Source organism: Solanum pennellii, chromosome 9 (genome assembly GCF_001406875.1).
Source record: "Solanum pennellii chromosome 9, SPENNV200".
NCBI lineage: Eukaryota > Viridiplantae > Streptophyta > Magnoliopsida > Solanales > Solanaceae > Solanum > Solanum pennellii.
Window position 1 is genome coordinate 47,341,725 of NC_028645.1, and position 13,113 is coordinate 47,354,837.

General features: G+C 39.7%; 1 protein-coding gene across 1 annotated transcript; it reads left to right on the forward strand.

Annotated features, from left to right (window-relative positions):
- Window positions 1–9,103: 9,103 nt before the first annotated feature.
- LOC114074037 lies at window positions 9,104–11,986 on the forward strand. Its single transcript, XM_027911958.1, has 5 exons — window positions 9,104–9,332; window positions 9,633–9,704; window positions 10,380–10,817; window positions 11,136–11,455; window positions 11,639–11,986. The coding sequence occupies exons 1-5, from the start codon at window positions 9,104–9,106 to the stop codon at window positions 11,984–11,986; spliced, it is 1,407 nt and encodes a 468-aa protein (XP_027767759.1).
- Window positions 11,987–13,113: the final 1,127 nt, after the last annotated feature.

Consider the following 13,113-nt stretch of genomic DNA (forward strand, 5'->3'; position numbering starts at 1 on the left):
TTTAATTAGGCTTATGTCCTTATATAAGTCCTTAAATAACTTAATTAGACTTCCACTAACCACTAATTAATTAAATAACCAAATAATTAATCAAATGAAATATCATAAAACTCACCAGAAATCTCAGGCCTGACCTACGAGACCCCGAGCTACAGTTTATAGGTCAGTCGACGGACCTAGGGACCAACCGTTCTGCAGGTCCATAGTTTGCGACTGAGACTATGTTGTTGACAATTTTTGGAAAATGTATAGGTATTCATCGAAGGAAGCATCGACTTCCTATCAATGGACTTACGCCTCGTCGCCTGCACCTCGTCGATAGCTACTATCTCAAGATAGATTTTAGCTAAAATTGAAGGGTCCTCCTCAAGGATCCTTTAGTTTGTCCTTGGGGAGTCGTACCCGGATTTTTTGACCCTTAACCAACTCTAATACGTGTTAGACACCTTACAACCAAATTTCATCAATTTACAGCTCTTAAAACCCTGTCAAATAGACTAAGGCACACTAGGACCTTTTGCACTAGTCTCCGGACGTTATGGACGTTCCTTGACGTCTTGACTCTTAAACTTCCCAAATGATTTTTATTAATTATTTTTACCTTAAAACAGTGCTACAACCCTTACACACTCATGTGAGTCTCTCTCACCTACCAAAACAGAAGCAAAATTGCACTTGGCTGAAATCGGTTCGCTTCGCGGACTACATCCTTCTTTGACCAAAATTAATTGTCTGCGTCGCGAGCATGTCGCAGACTCTTCTGTATCAAAAATTAATTTAGAAGATCTTGAACTAGCAGCTCCGCGTCGCGGACTTGTTCCCCGACAAAAATCTAAAATTTGGAATTCAAGATAGACTTCATTAAAGGGTCACCTTAAGTGAGGTATCTTTTGGGTATTTCATGGGGAGGCTATATATTGATTTTCAATCAGTTTTACCTCACATTTTCTCACTCAAATCAAATCCCAAAACCAAAACCCAAAAGGTCTTACCTATCTCTACTTTCTCTCTCTATTCAATCTCCATTGAATGAAGGAGAAAGCTTGAAGAAGAAGACCAATTTCTCTAGGATTTTACTTGAATTTTGTGGATCAATATTCCTTAAGTATGAGTTCTTCACTATTGGGATTCTTTTCCCCAAGAGATTATTTCAATGTTTATTTCTAAATCACCCATTTCCAAGGGTTTTCATCTACAAATGGGGTTTTATTCTAAACATGAAATTGATGATTGATTATGTCTAATTGTGATTACCCATGGCTAATTAAGTGACCATTGTTGAGTAACTGATTCTAATTAAGGGTAATTTCGTGAAGATCATGTACCTTCCACAATTTCCCCAAATCTTGGATCTTACTTTTGAATTGATGGGAATCGAAGAATGTGTTGATTGTTAGACTTGTCTTAACTATTCTAATTCATTCATAGACTGACTAGGGTAATTTATTGTTGGGGTTGGATATATTTCTTGAAGAATTCATGATAAACCAGTCCTAGGAGGATGTCGTTATGCCCTTATAAAGTAAATTGCAACATTTCAGAAATTTACATGTCTAGCAAAGAGCCCAATAGGTCTTTAAAAATGTGTATTCGTGGTACATAGGAATCCTAATGCCCAATATTGAGAAATATTGTGCATAATACCGAAAATTAGCTAAGGGGTACTAGCAAATTTCTATATAATACCCAAATAAGCAAAATATTGGGCATATTATAAAATATTGGCTTAAAGGGTGTTAACCAATTTTCTAACATTAATGAGCTTGTCCAAGAAATTTACCTGCAATGATGATGCTAGGATAAAATGCTTTTTCCTTTAACTCACAAATTAGGTAGGAGGGATCCATGTGTCAAGCCTAGGCACCATAGCACATGACCAATTAAAATGATCATGTAGATTTAAGCAGTGCCCAAGGACATTGTGAGGACCCTTGGAGCAAATATCAAACATTCCAAATGAGCTCGATAATAGTTAGTTAGTAAATTACAAGCAACACATGTGCAAGCACATGTGTAACCGGCCACAGAGGGGACTACGCGAACCACCTAACCGAACTCGGTTAGGGCGGTTAGGGGAAGCATCCAAACGGGTCCCTCCATGTGGGGCCTAACTCCCTAACTAACTCTAGACTCTAACTAACTGACTTAACTAGCTAACTAATCTAGGACTAACTGAAATAAACCAACTAGTGCACCCGACAACCTAAGACTTAACCAGGTGACACTAACCTAGTAACTAGTTAAGAGACAACCTATAATCTAACATAGGATGGTCCAAAAGGGTTAGTTATGGTCCCAAAGACTTAGAGATACTTTATTAATTATCCTAGGTCCCTTAATTAATTAAATTAACAACTTAATTAATTAATGATAAATTCAAAATTTTGCCGAGTCCCTAGCCAATTTCAAGATTTTGGTAAATCAAATGTTCTCTTATGTTTAGTCTAATTAGGAGGGGCATTTTAGTAATTAACTAATTAAATTATTTAATTAACTTATTTATCGTATTTGAATGAGTCAAGATCAGTTCCTAAGACTTAGACTCACGTTCAAATACTAGGAAATTCACGATGGAAAATAGTGAGGAAACGAAAACGAAAAAAATAGAAAGTTTCTCTCGATTCTCTTAGGCGATTTCAAGGTTTTCTCCAAGCTATCGCGCAAGGTGATCTTCCTAGATTCAATTCGACATAAGGTATGGATTTTCTCTCCTGGAATCCTTTCTCCAAGAGGCTTTTCAAATGCTTCAAATTCATGAATATCGAAACTAGGGTTTTTCCCAATGACATTGTTAAACATCCATCACCCAAATTATCCTTGTTTTCAATTCTAATAATTATGTAGATGTAAATATAGATTATGATGTTGGGATGTGGTGCTAACTGATCCTTATGTGTAGGTTTCTTGATTTGTTAAATGACTAATGAGGCCTATAGATTGGATTCTAATGATTTGAGTTTTACTTACACAAATTAAGGTATGATATAATGCTTTCTTGTCTTTGCGAAAATGAAGTTACTGTGAATCGCCTATATAGTTTAGTTACCATTTTAAATTTTAAAGTGTCCACTTGTTTATGTTGTGGAATCACTATATTACATTCATGAAACTAATTGATTTGGTTAGTGATAACATAACGAAAATAGTTTAAGTAAAATTTGGTTCATGGCCTTAAATTGATAACGATGTTTTGCCCAAAAAGTTGAATGGAATTGGCTTACAATATTGCTTTCAAATTTTGATGGAAAAAGATTGGTGAATGACTAATGTAAACCAAATTAAGCATGACCAATTTAACTTTCAATTCATAACCAAGGGTACGCCAATCATTGGGACAAGTCCCAACATACCCTTTCCAAAAAAACTTTAAACATAGTAACTACATTGAACAAAGTTCTTAACGTTTATAAAGAATGGTATAAAGCTACCAAAAGACATAAAACGAGTTAAGGTGAGTAATAACATAATAAAAGGTCTTTGAACTATAAAATTGACCAGAATGGTTAAAGGAAGTGAGACAAGTCTCACTTACACCTAAGACAACTATATTAAAGATACTCACATAAGATGGTGTTAATAATCGTGAGACAAGTCTCATTGAAACCAATATAATAATGTAAGGGTTAAATTCACAGTTCATCAAGTAAAGAAAGGGATGACCGGCTATCCAAAGATTTTAGTAAGCCTTATAACTAGAAGCAATCTTCCATAATGTTTGAGTAAACTCGAAAAGATGTAAAGAAAAAGAAGTTGAGGAAAGCACCGATAGACTAGCAATGTGCTTGTGCCGGCACATGTAAGCCTCATGAGATAAGGCTACCACCAAGGTGGATAAGTAGTCTCCGCATGTCTCCTAGTCTTCGAACTATGTTGCCAGCATAGGAACTAGCCAGTGGTTCCACCAAAGAGAGCTAGGTATGATGATGTTCTACTTTGGCTGGTGGAACCACCCCTTTTCGGTGTGGGGCAGACATTAGACTTAATGCTTAGCTCACATGATATATGTCGGCTAATTGCTCAAAGAAAGTATTCGGTTCACTTTAGCCGTGAACCACCTCTTTTCTGTGTGAGGTAGACACTGAACTTGGTTTTTCTTTAGCCGGTGAACCACCTCTTTTCGGTGTGGGGAAGACACTAGATTTCATGTTATTTCACATAATCTAGATTAACTTTGAATGGTGAGTCACCCCTTTTCGGTGTAGGGCAGAAACTGGATTTCATGTTAGCTCGCACGATATTAATGCTAAAGATTTCTTTAAGAATGTAAGAAAGAAAGAAGAAGAAATGTCAGTTTAAAGTTGGCTAAGAAAGTAAGAGCTTAAGAATATCAATTGCTCGTGCTTGATAAGAATGAAGTTTTCAACAAATAATGGGCATAGCCAATAATGACTCCTCATAATATGAAAATGATCAAAGCCAAATGAGATTGGGTTATAATGAATTTATATAATTGGAATGATCATATCCAAATAATATTGACTTATGATGACTTCTTATATTAGGCCAATATCAAATAATAGTCTTAACCAATACATATTGGCTTATAAAGATTTCATGCCCAAATTGTAGTTAAATTATTTCCTTCATCCGTTGGATTGCTTACTTGATACATTGTAGGTATGGGACTACAATGAATCATTGCACTTTTAAGTAAATCATAAGATCGAAGGAGACAATTAAACTAGACAACAAAAAGAAGCAAAAGATCGAGAAAATAAACTAAGTGTTGAAAAGGGAGCTCTCGGGTTAGGGGAGATCAAATTTCAAAATTTTCGTTTTGATTTGTTCTAAAATTATGTTCATTATTCTAAGGTCTTGTGTTCATATAGAAAATGAGTTGTGTATTTCGAATGCATTAAAATATGTCATATTCACACCATGAATTGCAAATAACGAATAAGGAGAGAGTGATTTCAATTTCCAGAAATGGCATGTTGTTTAGGAAGAGCTTTCATTGATCATGCATAGCCTTATGTGTATGTGTGCATACACCCATACTTAGTAAAAGTGTGTACTAACCCTATACTATTACTATTTTTATAGGTGCAGGTCAACGAGGAGATTGAAGACTCATCCCAGCGGTTTGGACTTAGTGTTCTCCAGACCTTTGGTAGGTCTTCTTGATTTCGAGGATGCTGCATCTATCTTTATAGCATTAGTACTTTAGACATAGCTAGATTTTCTTTCAAGACATTTATTCGATGCTTTGTACTAAGGCCACTTTGATGAACTATTATGATATATTATTGATTCTTTCATTTGAATTGATTAATCGATTGTAGATGGTTGTTTAGTTTGAACTTATAGTATATGAATCCAGTAAATTTTATATGAATTCTATGTAGACTTCATTATGTTTTATAAGCTTTAAATTTTCCGCAAATTTAACTATAAGAATGTGATAAAGATAAGAAGAGAAATTTTTAAGACATCTAAGAGGTTAACAATGTCGGTTGCATTAGAATTAAAGAATCCAAGTATGACATAAATGATATGCATATGTTGACTTTACATGTTGATGATACCATATGATGTTGGTGTCACTTATAAACATGTTATTGGTCTATATTGCTAAATATGATGATCAATACTCATGATGTTATGTTATTTGAAGTTAGATATTATTTGTGATCCTTTGGTTTATTAACTTGTTTGAGTGGAGTTATGGGGCTTCACTTTTTCATTGCACTAGTATGTTTGGTAAAGGGTTATGAGTAAGGGTCTAGCATATGTAGTAATATTATGATCTCTTATACATGCTTTGTTGTTATAACATGATGATGGAGTTTCCTTGGTTATTAGTTCTAATATGCTATACACATGTTGACTTTACTTTACTTGATGATGTGGGTCTTGTGTTGTAAATGGTCTTGTCTTAAGGAATGCATGATTATTGGCTTACATGGGTTCTTGGATGTGCATAAGGTGGTTTTGAATAAATGTACTAACCCATATTTCTCCGTTTATCCCAACCATTTTATGTTTCTGTTATGCCTCGTATTTTTATACGTAGTGCGCGTCATGAACTAGTAGATGTAAGTCCGGGGAATGAGATTTTATGTTAAGTTCCAAGTGATTAAAGAAATATTAGGCAAGGATGTTAATTCCAAATGTGATATTAAGTATGATTTGGCTAATGTAAGTGCCATTAACTTTAAGTGAGGGATTAATTAGTGGCTGATTAGGATTAAATTAATCTAGTGGGCCCAACCACTCAAGGCAAATTAAAAGGAATCAGATTGGAAGCTGGCCTTAGTGGGACACGTGTAGAGGGGGGCTGCCTCCACTTCATATTATAAATGAGGTGGTGAAATGCATTGCAACTTATCATCTTCTTCACCACTTGGCTTAGGCAGCCATGGAAATGGAGAAAACCAACCATGCAACTCTTGGCCAGCAGCTGCAAAGAATTTGGTTAGTAATCTCTTTGCTTGGTGTGTTAATTCCTTAGAATACCTTTGTTAATTAGCCATTAATGTTAAGAAGGGGGCGTGACCAGTAGCTTAGGAAGTTTGTTTTAGTTATTGAATGTGCTAAGTATGAACGGAAACCATAATCGGATTATTAGTGGTGTCGTGTTAGTGTTTGGGATGTTTTGATTAAAGCAAACTGCGAGCAATTCTGTTTTGGCGTTATGCATATGTTAATGTGATTATGGGTATATACTCCAAAGGATGAATACGATAATGTAGATGTGTTGCGAATTATAAAACGAGTTATCGCTCGGTGTGTCGTTGCTTCGTTACTATGGTTGCCGAGACGGAACTGTTTTGGGGGGGGCTGTTTAATATGATTCGTTGGGTTATATGTGTTATTGGTATTGCTGTGGATAATTTGGGTCGTTGTCGGATTGGGACGAAGGAAAATAGGGGAAGTGCTGCCAGATTTTCGTTAGATTATTAGCTAGCTTACAATAAGTAGTAAAGCGCGACGTTTATCTAATTGTGGCACGATTATTGCTTGTTATAGATTAATAGCTTGAGCAGTAAATATTGGACGTGCGGCTCGATTATACGATATGTAACGCTATCCTTTCTTTCTTTGTTTGGCATGACTTTTAAAAATGAGCGAATAACGGACAGGTTTGTTACTTACTTCTAGAGCGTTTAGGTGACGTATATTCTTGCTTCCACAACTATTCCTCCATATATAGGCTATGTCTAAAGCTATGATGATTTCTCATATCTATGTAGTGCTTCTTAGAGTCATTGAGATTTTACGTTTCCATATCGTATTAAAGGTTCATAATCTTGATAAAACGTTAATCTTTGGTTATACTCCTTGTTGGTTCACGTTGATTGTTCTATTGAGTTATAAGAAATGATTTTAATTGCATATGGTTGCTCATAATATTCTGCTCGTGCATAGAGTCATTTATCATTTCACCGAGTCCCGGGCCGGGTAATGTTCGTGCGGATTTTCTTGCATATGTCACCGAGTCCCTCACTAGAGGGCTGGGTATGTATATTATATAAATGATTGGTGATGAGGATGGTTATGATGATGATGATGACGGAGATGATGTGATGATTATTTCACCGANATCCACTTGTATGGCGTTGAGGTTGTCTTGATTTGATTAAATTCCATATTGTCTTAGTTTCAGTTGGTTATACTTAGCAGGTTTGTATGTGAGTGTCCAAAACGGGCACTAGTCACGGCCCATCGGGTTAGGTCGTGACAAAGAGTGGTATCAGAGCAGTTCTTCCTCGGAAGTATCTACAGACCGTGTCTAGTAGAGTCTTGTTTATCGGTGTGTTGTGCACCACATCTATAAACAGGAAGCTACAGGATATTTAGGATATCATCCTTTCTTCTTATTCTAGATCGTGCGATAGAGCTATATTAACAGGATAATCCCTCTCTAACGAATCCCTGTGTTTTCAGCTGTGCCTCCAAAGAAAGCGACAGCCGCACAGAAGGGCAAATCGGTAGCAGAAGGTACTAGTTAGACCCGGAGAGTTACTAGGGCCCGTGCCCAGTCTATGCGTGGTATTGTGCTCCAGTCGGAGAGCTCTACTACACCGCCACCGACAGAGGAGCTTAGAGCAGCAGCAACTCCAGTTCGGGGGACACCACCACCAGCCCTCGAGGCCCCAGCACCTGAACCTCCAGCTCCTCAGCCAGGGGCAGAGGATAGGGGCATGAGAGATGCGGTTCAGTTGCTGACTAGATTATTGGCAGGTCAGGCTCGCAGGCATGGACTAGGAGTTGATCATGCGGACAGATCCGATAGCTTAAGGGCTCGTGACTTCTTAAGTTGTAATCCTCCAAAGTTCTTTTGGTCAAGGCCCCAGGATGATCCGCAAGAGTTTATTCGTCAGATGCAGCGTACATTGAGGATAATCAAGGCTTCGGAGACCGAGTCTGTTGAGTTGGCTACGTATCATTTGCGGGATGTAGCTATTAATTGGTATGAGTCTTGGGAGTTATCTAGGGGTGAGGTTGCTCCTCCAGCGGTATGGATGAATTTGTGGAGGCTTTCCAAGGCCACTTCCTGCTTCCAGAGATGAAGCGAGCTAGGGTCGATAGATTCTTGCATTTGAGGCAGAATGGCAGGAGCGTTCGAGAGTGTAGCCTCGAGTTTGATTCATTGGCTAGGCATGCGCCTATTATTGTGGCTGATATTGAAGACAGGGTACATCGTTATGTGATGGGATTGGATCGTTATCTGGTTGACGGTTGTATGGCAGTGACTCTTCAGCCAGGTGTGGACATTGCTCGGGTGCAGGCATATGCACAGGGGGTAGAGGATCAGCACCGGGGATGTCACCCAGATAGAGATTATAATAGAGGCCAGCATAAGAGGGCTAGATCAGCAGGTTATCCTGACGAGTTTCGAGGCGGGCAGTCTCAGCAGCATGTTAGATTTTCTTCCCAGCCAGCACAGAGTGCACCCCCACGTTCCATGGGTAGGGGGTTCCATCGTACGGGATATTCGGAAGCTGGTCAGAGCTCTAGGGCGTCAGGGTCACACATGGGCAGGGGTTTGAGCCAGTCGAGGCCACCTTTGCCTCGGTGTTCTCGCTGTGGTAGGTCCCATCCTGGGGAATGTCGTTGGGCTACATGTGCGTGTTTTTCTTGCGGCAATTAGGGTCATACTATGAGGGAGTGTCACCTTAGAGGTAGTGCAGGTGGTATGGCACAGCCTACTGGGTCCGTTGCTGGTTCATCTTCTTTTGTGGCTATGCGCCCTACGGGGCAAGGTATTCAGGCGCCAGCAGGCCGTGGTAGAGGACGTGGTAGAGCTTCCAGTTCTAGCGGTCCCTCGAATCGTATATATGCGTTGACTAATAGGCAGGATCAGGAGGCGTCACCTAATGAGATCACAGGTATATTATCACTATTCTCCCGAAGTGTGTATGCATTGATAGACCCAGGTTCCACCTTATCATTTATATCTCCCTTCGTTGCTAGTAGGATCGGAATAGAGTCTGAGTTAATAGAACCATTTGAGGTAGCTACACCTGTAGGAGATTCTGTCATAGCTAAGCGAGTATATAAGAATTGTTCAGTGGTTATATATAGTCATCGTACCGTAGCAGATCTAATAGAGTTAAATATGATTGAGTTTGATATTATCATGGGCATGGATTGGTTGGCTGCTTGTTATGCTAATGTTGATTGCAAAGGAAAGATAGTTCGATTTCAATTTCCAGGGGAACCAATTATTGAGTGGAAGGGGAGTACAGTATCGCCAAAAGGTAAGTTCATTTCATACCTTAAGGCCGGGAAGATGGTTAGAAAAGGCTATATTTATCATCTGGTTCGAGTGCATGACATAAATGCAGAGGCACCGACTCTTCAATCAGTCCCGGTAGTTAATGAATTTCCCGATGTATTCCCAGAGGAACTTCCAGGCCTTCCTCCAGAACGAGAGATAGAGTTTACTATAGATGTACTGCCAGATACCCAGCCTATATCTATACCTCCTTATAGAATGGCACCTGCTGAGTTGAAAGAATTGAAAGAGCAATTGAGAGATTTGCTAGAAAAGGGCTTCATCAGGCCTAGTACATCACCTTGGGGAGCACCAGTACTGTTTGTGAGGAAGAAGGATGGGTCGTTGCGGATGTGTATTGATTATAGGCAGCTGAACAAAGTAACAGTAAAGAACAGGTATCCCCTCCCAAGGATTGACGATCTATTTGACCAGTTGCAGGGTGCTAAGTGTTTTTCAAAGATAGACTTGCGGTCAGGTTATCATCAAGTGCGGGTAAGGGAGGCAGATATTCCAAAGACGACATTCCGAACTTGATACGGGCATTATGAGTTTAGAGTGCTGTCTTTTGGGCTGACTAATGCTCCAGCGGTGTTTATGGATTTAATGAATAGAGTGTTTAAACCATTCCTTGATATGTTTTTTATTGTATTTATAGACGATATTCTGGTCTATTCACGTTCAGAAAAGGAGCATGCAGACAATTTAAGGACGGTACTTAGGGTGCTTCAGCACAAGAAGTTGTATGCTAAGTTTTCTAAGTGCGAGTTCTGGTTGACTTCAGTCGCATTCTTGGGGCATATTATTGGAGCTGATGGTATTCGGGTAGACACGCAGAAGATTGAGGCGGTAAAGACTTGGCCCAGACCTACGACACCTACTGACGTACGCAGCTTTCTGGGGTTAGCAGGATATTACAGGAGATTCGTAGAAAAGTTTGCCTCAATTTCAGCGCCTTTGACAAGGCTAACTCAAAAGGCAGCCAAGTTCCAGTGGACTGATGCTTGTGAGCGAAGCTTCCAGCTATTGAAAGACAAATTGACTAAAGCTCCAGTCCTAACTCTTCCGGAGGGACCAGACGGCTATGTTATTTATTGTGATGCTTCGGGTGTTGGGCTAGGATGTGTATTGATGCAGCATGGCAAAGTTATAGCCTATGCCTCCCTACAGCTTAGGAAGCATGAAAGGAATTATCCTACTCACGATCTGGAGTTAGCAGTCGTGGTTCATGCCTTGAAGATATGGAGGAATTATTTATATGGTGTCCATGTGGACATCTATACAAATCATAAGAGTCTCCAATATATCTTTAAACAGAAGGAGCTGAACTTACGACAGATGCGGTGGTTAGAGTTGCTAAAGGATTATGATGTTGATATTTTATATCATCCAGGGAAAGCAAATGTTGTAGCAGATGCTCTTAGCCGTAAGTCCATGGGTAGCTTGACAGATGTACAACCAGAAAGGAGGGAGATGGTTCGGGAGATTCAGCGGCTATCCAGCATTGGAGTCCGTCTGGCTAATTCAGAAGATAGTGGAGTGTCTATTCGAGAGGTTGCTGAGTCCTCAATAATAGATGAGGTAAAGAGACACCAATACGAGGACCCTATTCTGGCACAGTATAGAGATGCAGCTCTTCAAAAGGAAAAGACCCCATTTAAGGTTACACCTGACGGAGTGTTACGATATGAAGGCAGATTGTGTGTACCCGATATTGGGGGGCTACGACGGCAGGTTATGGGAGAGGCACACTCTACCCGTTATTCTATTCACCTAGGGTCAACGAAAATGTATCATGACCTCAGATGCTTATACTGGTGGGATGGCATGAAAAAGGACATAGCGGAGTTTGTTGCTCAGTGCCCGAATTGTCAACAAGTCAAGATCGAACATCAAAAGCCTGGTGGATTATTACAGGAGATAGAGCTCCCGACTTGGAAATGGGAGATGATTAATATGGACTTCATTACAGGCTTACCTCGCACTCAACGGATGTATGACTCTATATGGGTTATTGTAGATAGGCTGACGAAATCGGCCCATTTTCTTCCAGTCAGGACTACTTATTCGGCTGAAGATTATGCGAGGTTGTATGTCAGGGAGAGAGTGAGACTTCATGGGGTTCCCACGTTCATTATATCAAACAGAGGAGCTCAATTTACAGCCAACTTTTGGAGATCGTTTCAGAAGGGATTGGGGACACAGGTGAACCCTAGCACAACATTTCACCCTCAGACTGATGGGCAGGCTGAGCATACTATTTAGACATTAGAAGATATGATGCGGGCCTGTATTATTGACTTCAAAGGTAGCTGGGATGACCACTTGCCGCTCATTGAGTTTGCCTATAATAATAGCTACCATTCTAGTATCCAGATGGCACCGTACGAGGCCTTATATGGGAGGAAGTGCAGGTCACCTATTGGTTGGTTTGATGTTGGCGAGACTAAGTTAATAGGCCCGGATATGATTCAGCAAGATATTGACAAGGTGAAGCTTATTCAAGAAAGATTATTAGCAGCCCAGAGTCGACAGAAGTCATATGCAGATAATCGGCGTCGAGATTTGGAGTTTCAGATTGGTGACTGGGTATTCCTGAAGGTATCACCCATGAAGGGTGTGATGAGATTCGGCAGGAAGGGGAAGCTCAGTCCGAGATACATTGGGCCTTATCAGATTGTTCGTAGGATATGCAAGGTTGCCTATGAGTTGGATCTACCATCTGATTTGGAGGCGGTACATCCAGTCTTCCATGTATCGATGCTATGTAAATGTATTGGTGATCCTTCTAGAGTATTCCCTGTAGATGATGTTTTGGTAACAGAGGAGTTGTCATATGAGGAGAAACCCGTAGCTATACTTGATCGCCAGGTTAGAAGGTTACGTACTAAGGATGTGGCTTCCGTCAAAGTGTTGTGGAAAAATAATAATAGGGAGGAGATGACTTGGGAAGCGGAAGACGAAATGAAGAATAAGTATCCTTACTTGTTCCCCGTACCTGCAGGTAATTCAATTCCTAGCTTGACTATATTGATTGATAAACGAGATTATGTAGTAAGTTGTGACTCTGTGAGGCATCTGCAAGTTACGGAATGCAGGTTGATAGGTATTACTGTTAGAGAGACCTCGCTGGAATTTTCTTTTGTAAAGACGCTAACTTAACATTCGAGGATGAATGTTCCTAAGGGGGGAAGGATGTTATGCCTCGTATTTTTATACGTAGTGCGCGTCATGAACTAGTAGATGTAAGTCCGGGGAATGAGATTTTATTTTAAGTTCCAAGTGATTAAAGAAATATTAGGCAAGGATGTTAATTCCAAATGTGATATTAAGTGTGATTTGGCTAATGTAAGTTCCATTAACTTTAAGTGAGGGATTAATTAGTGGCTGAT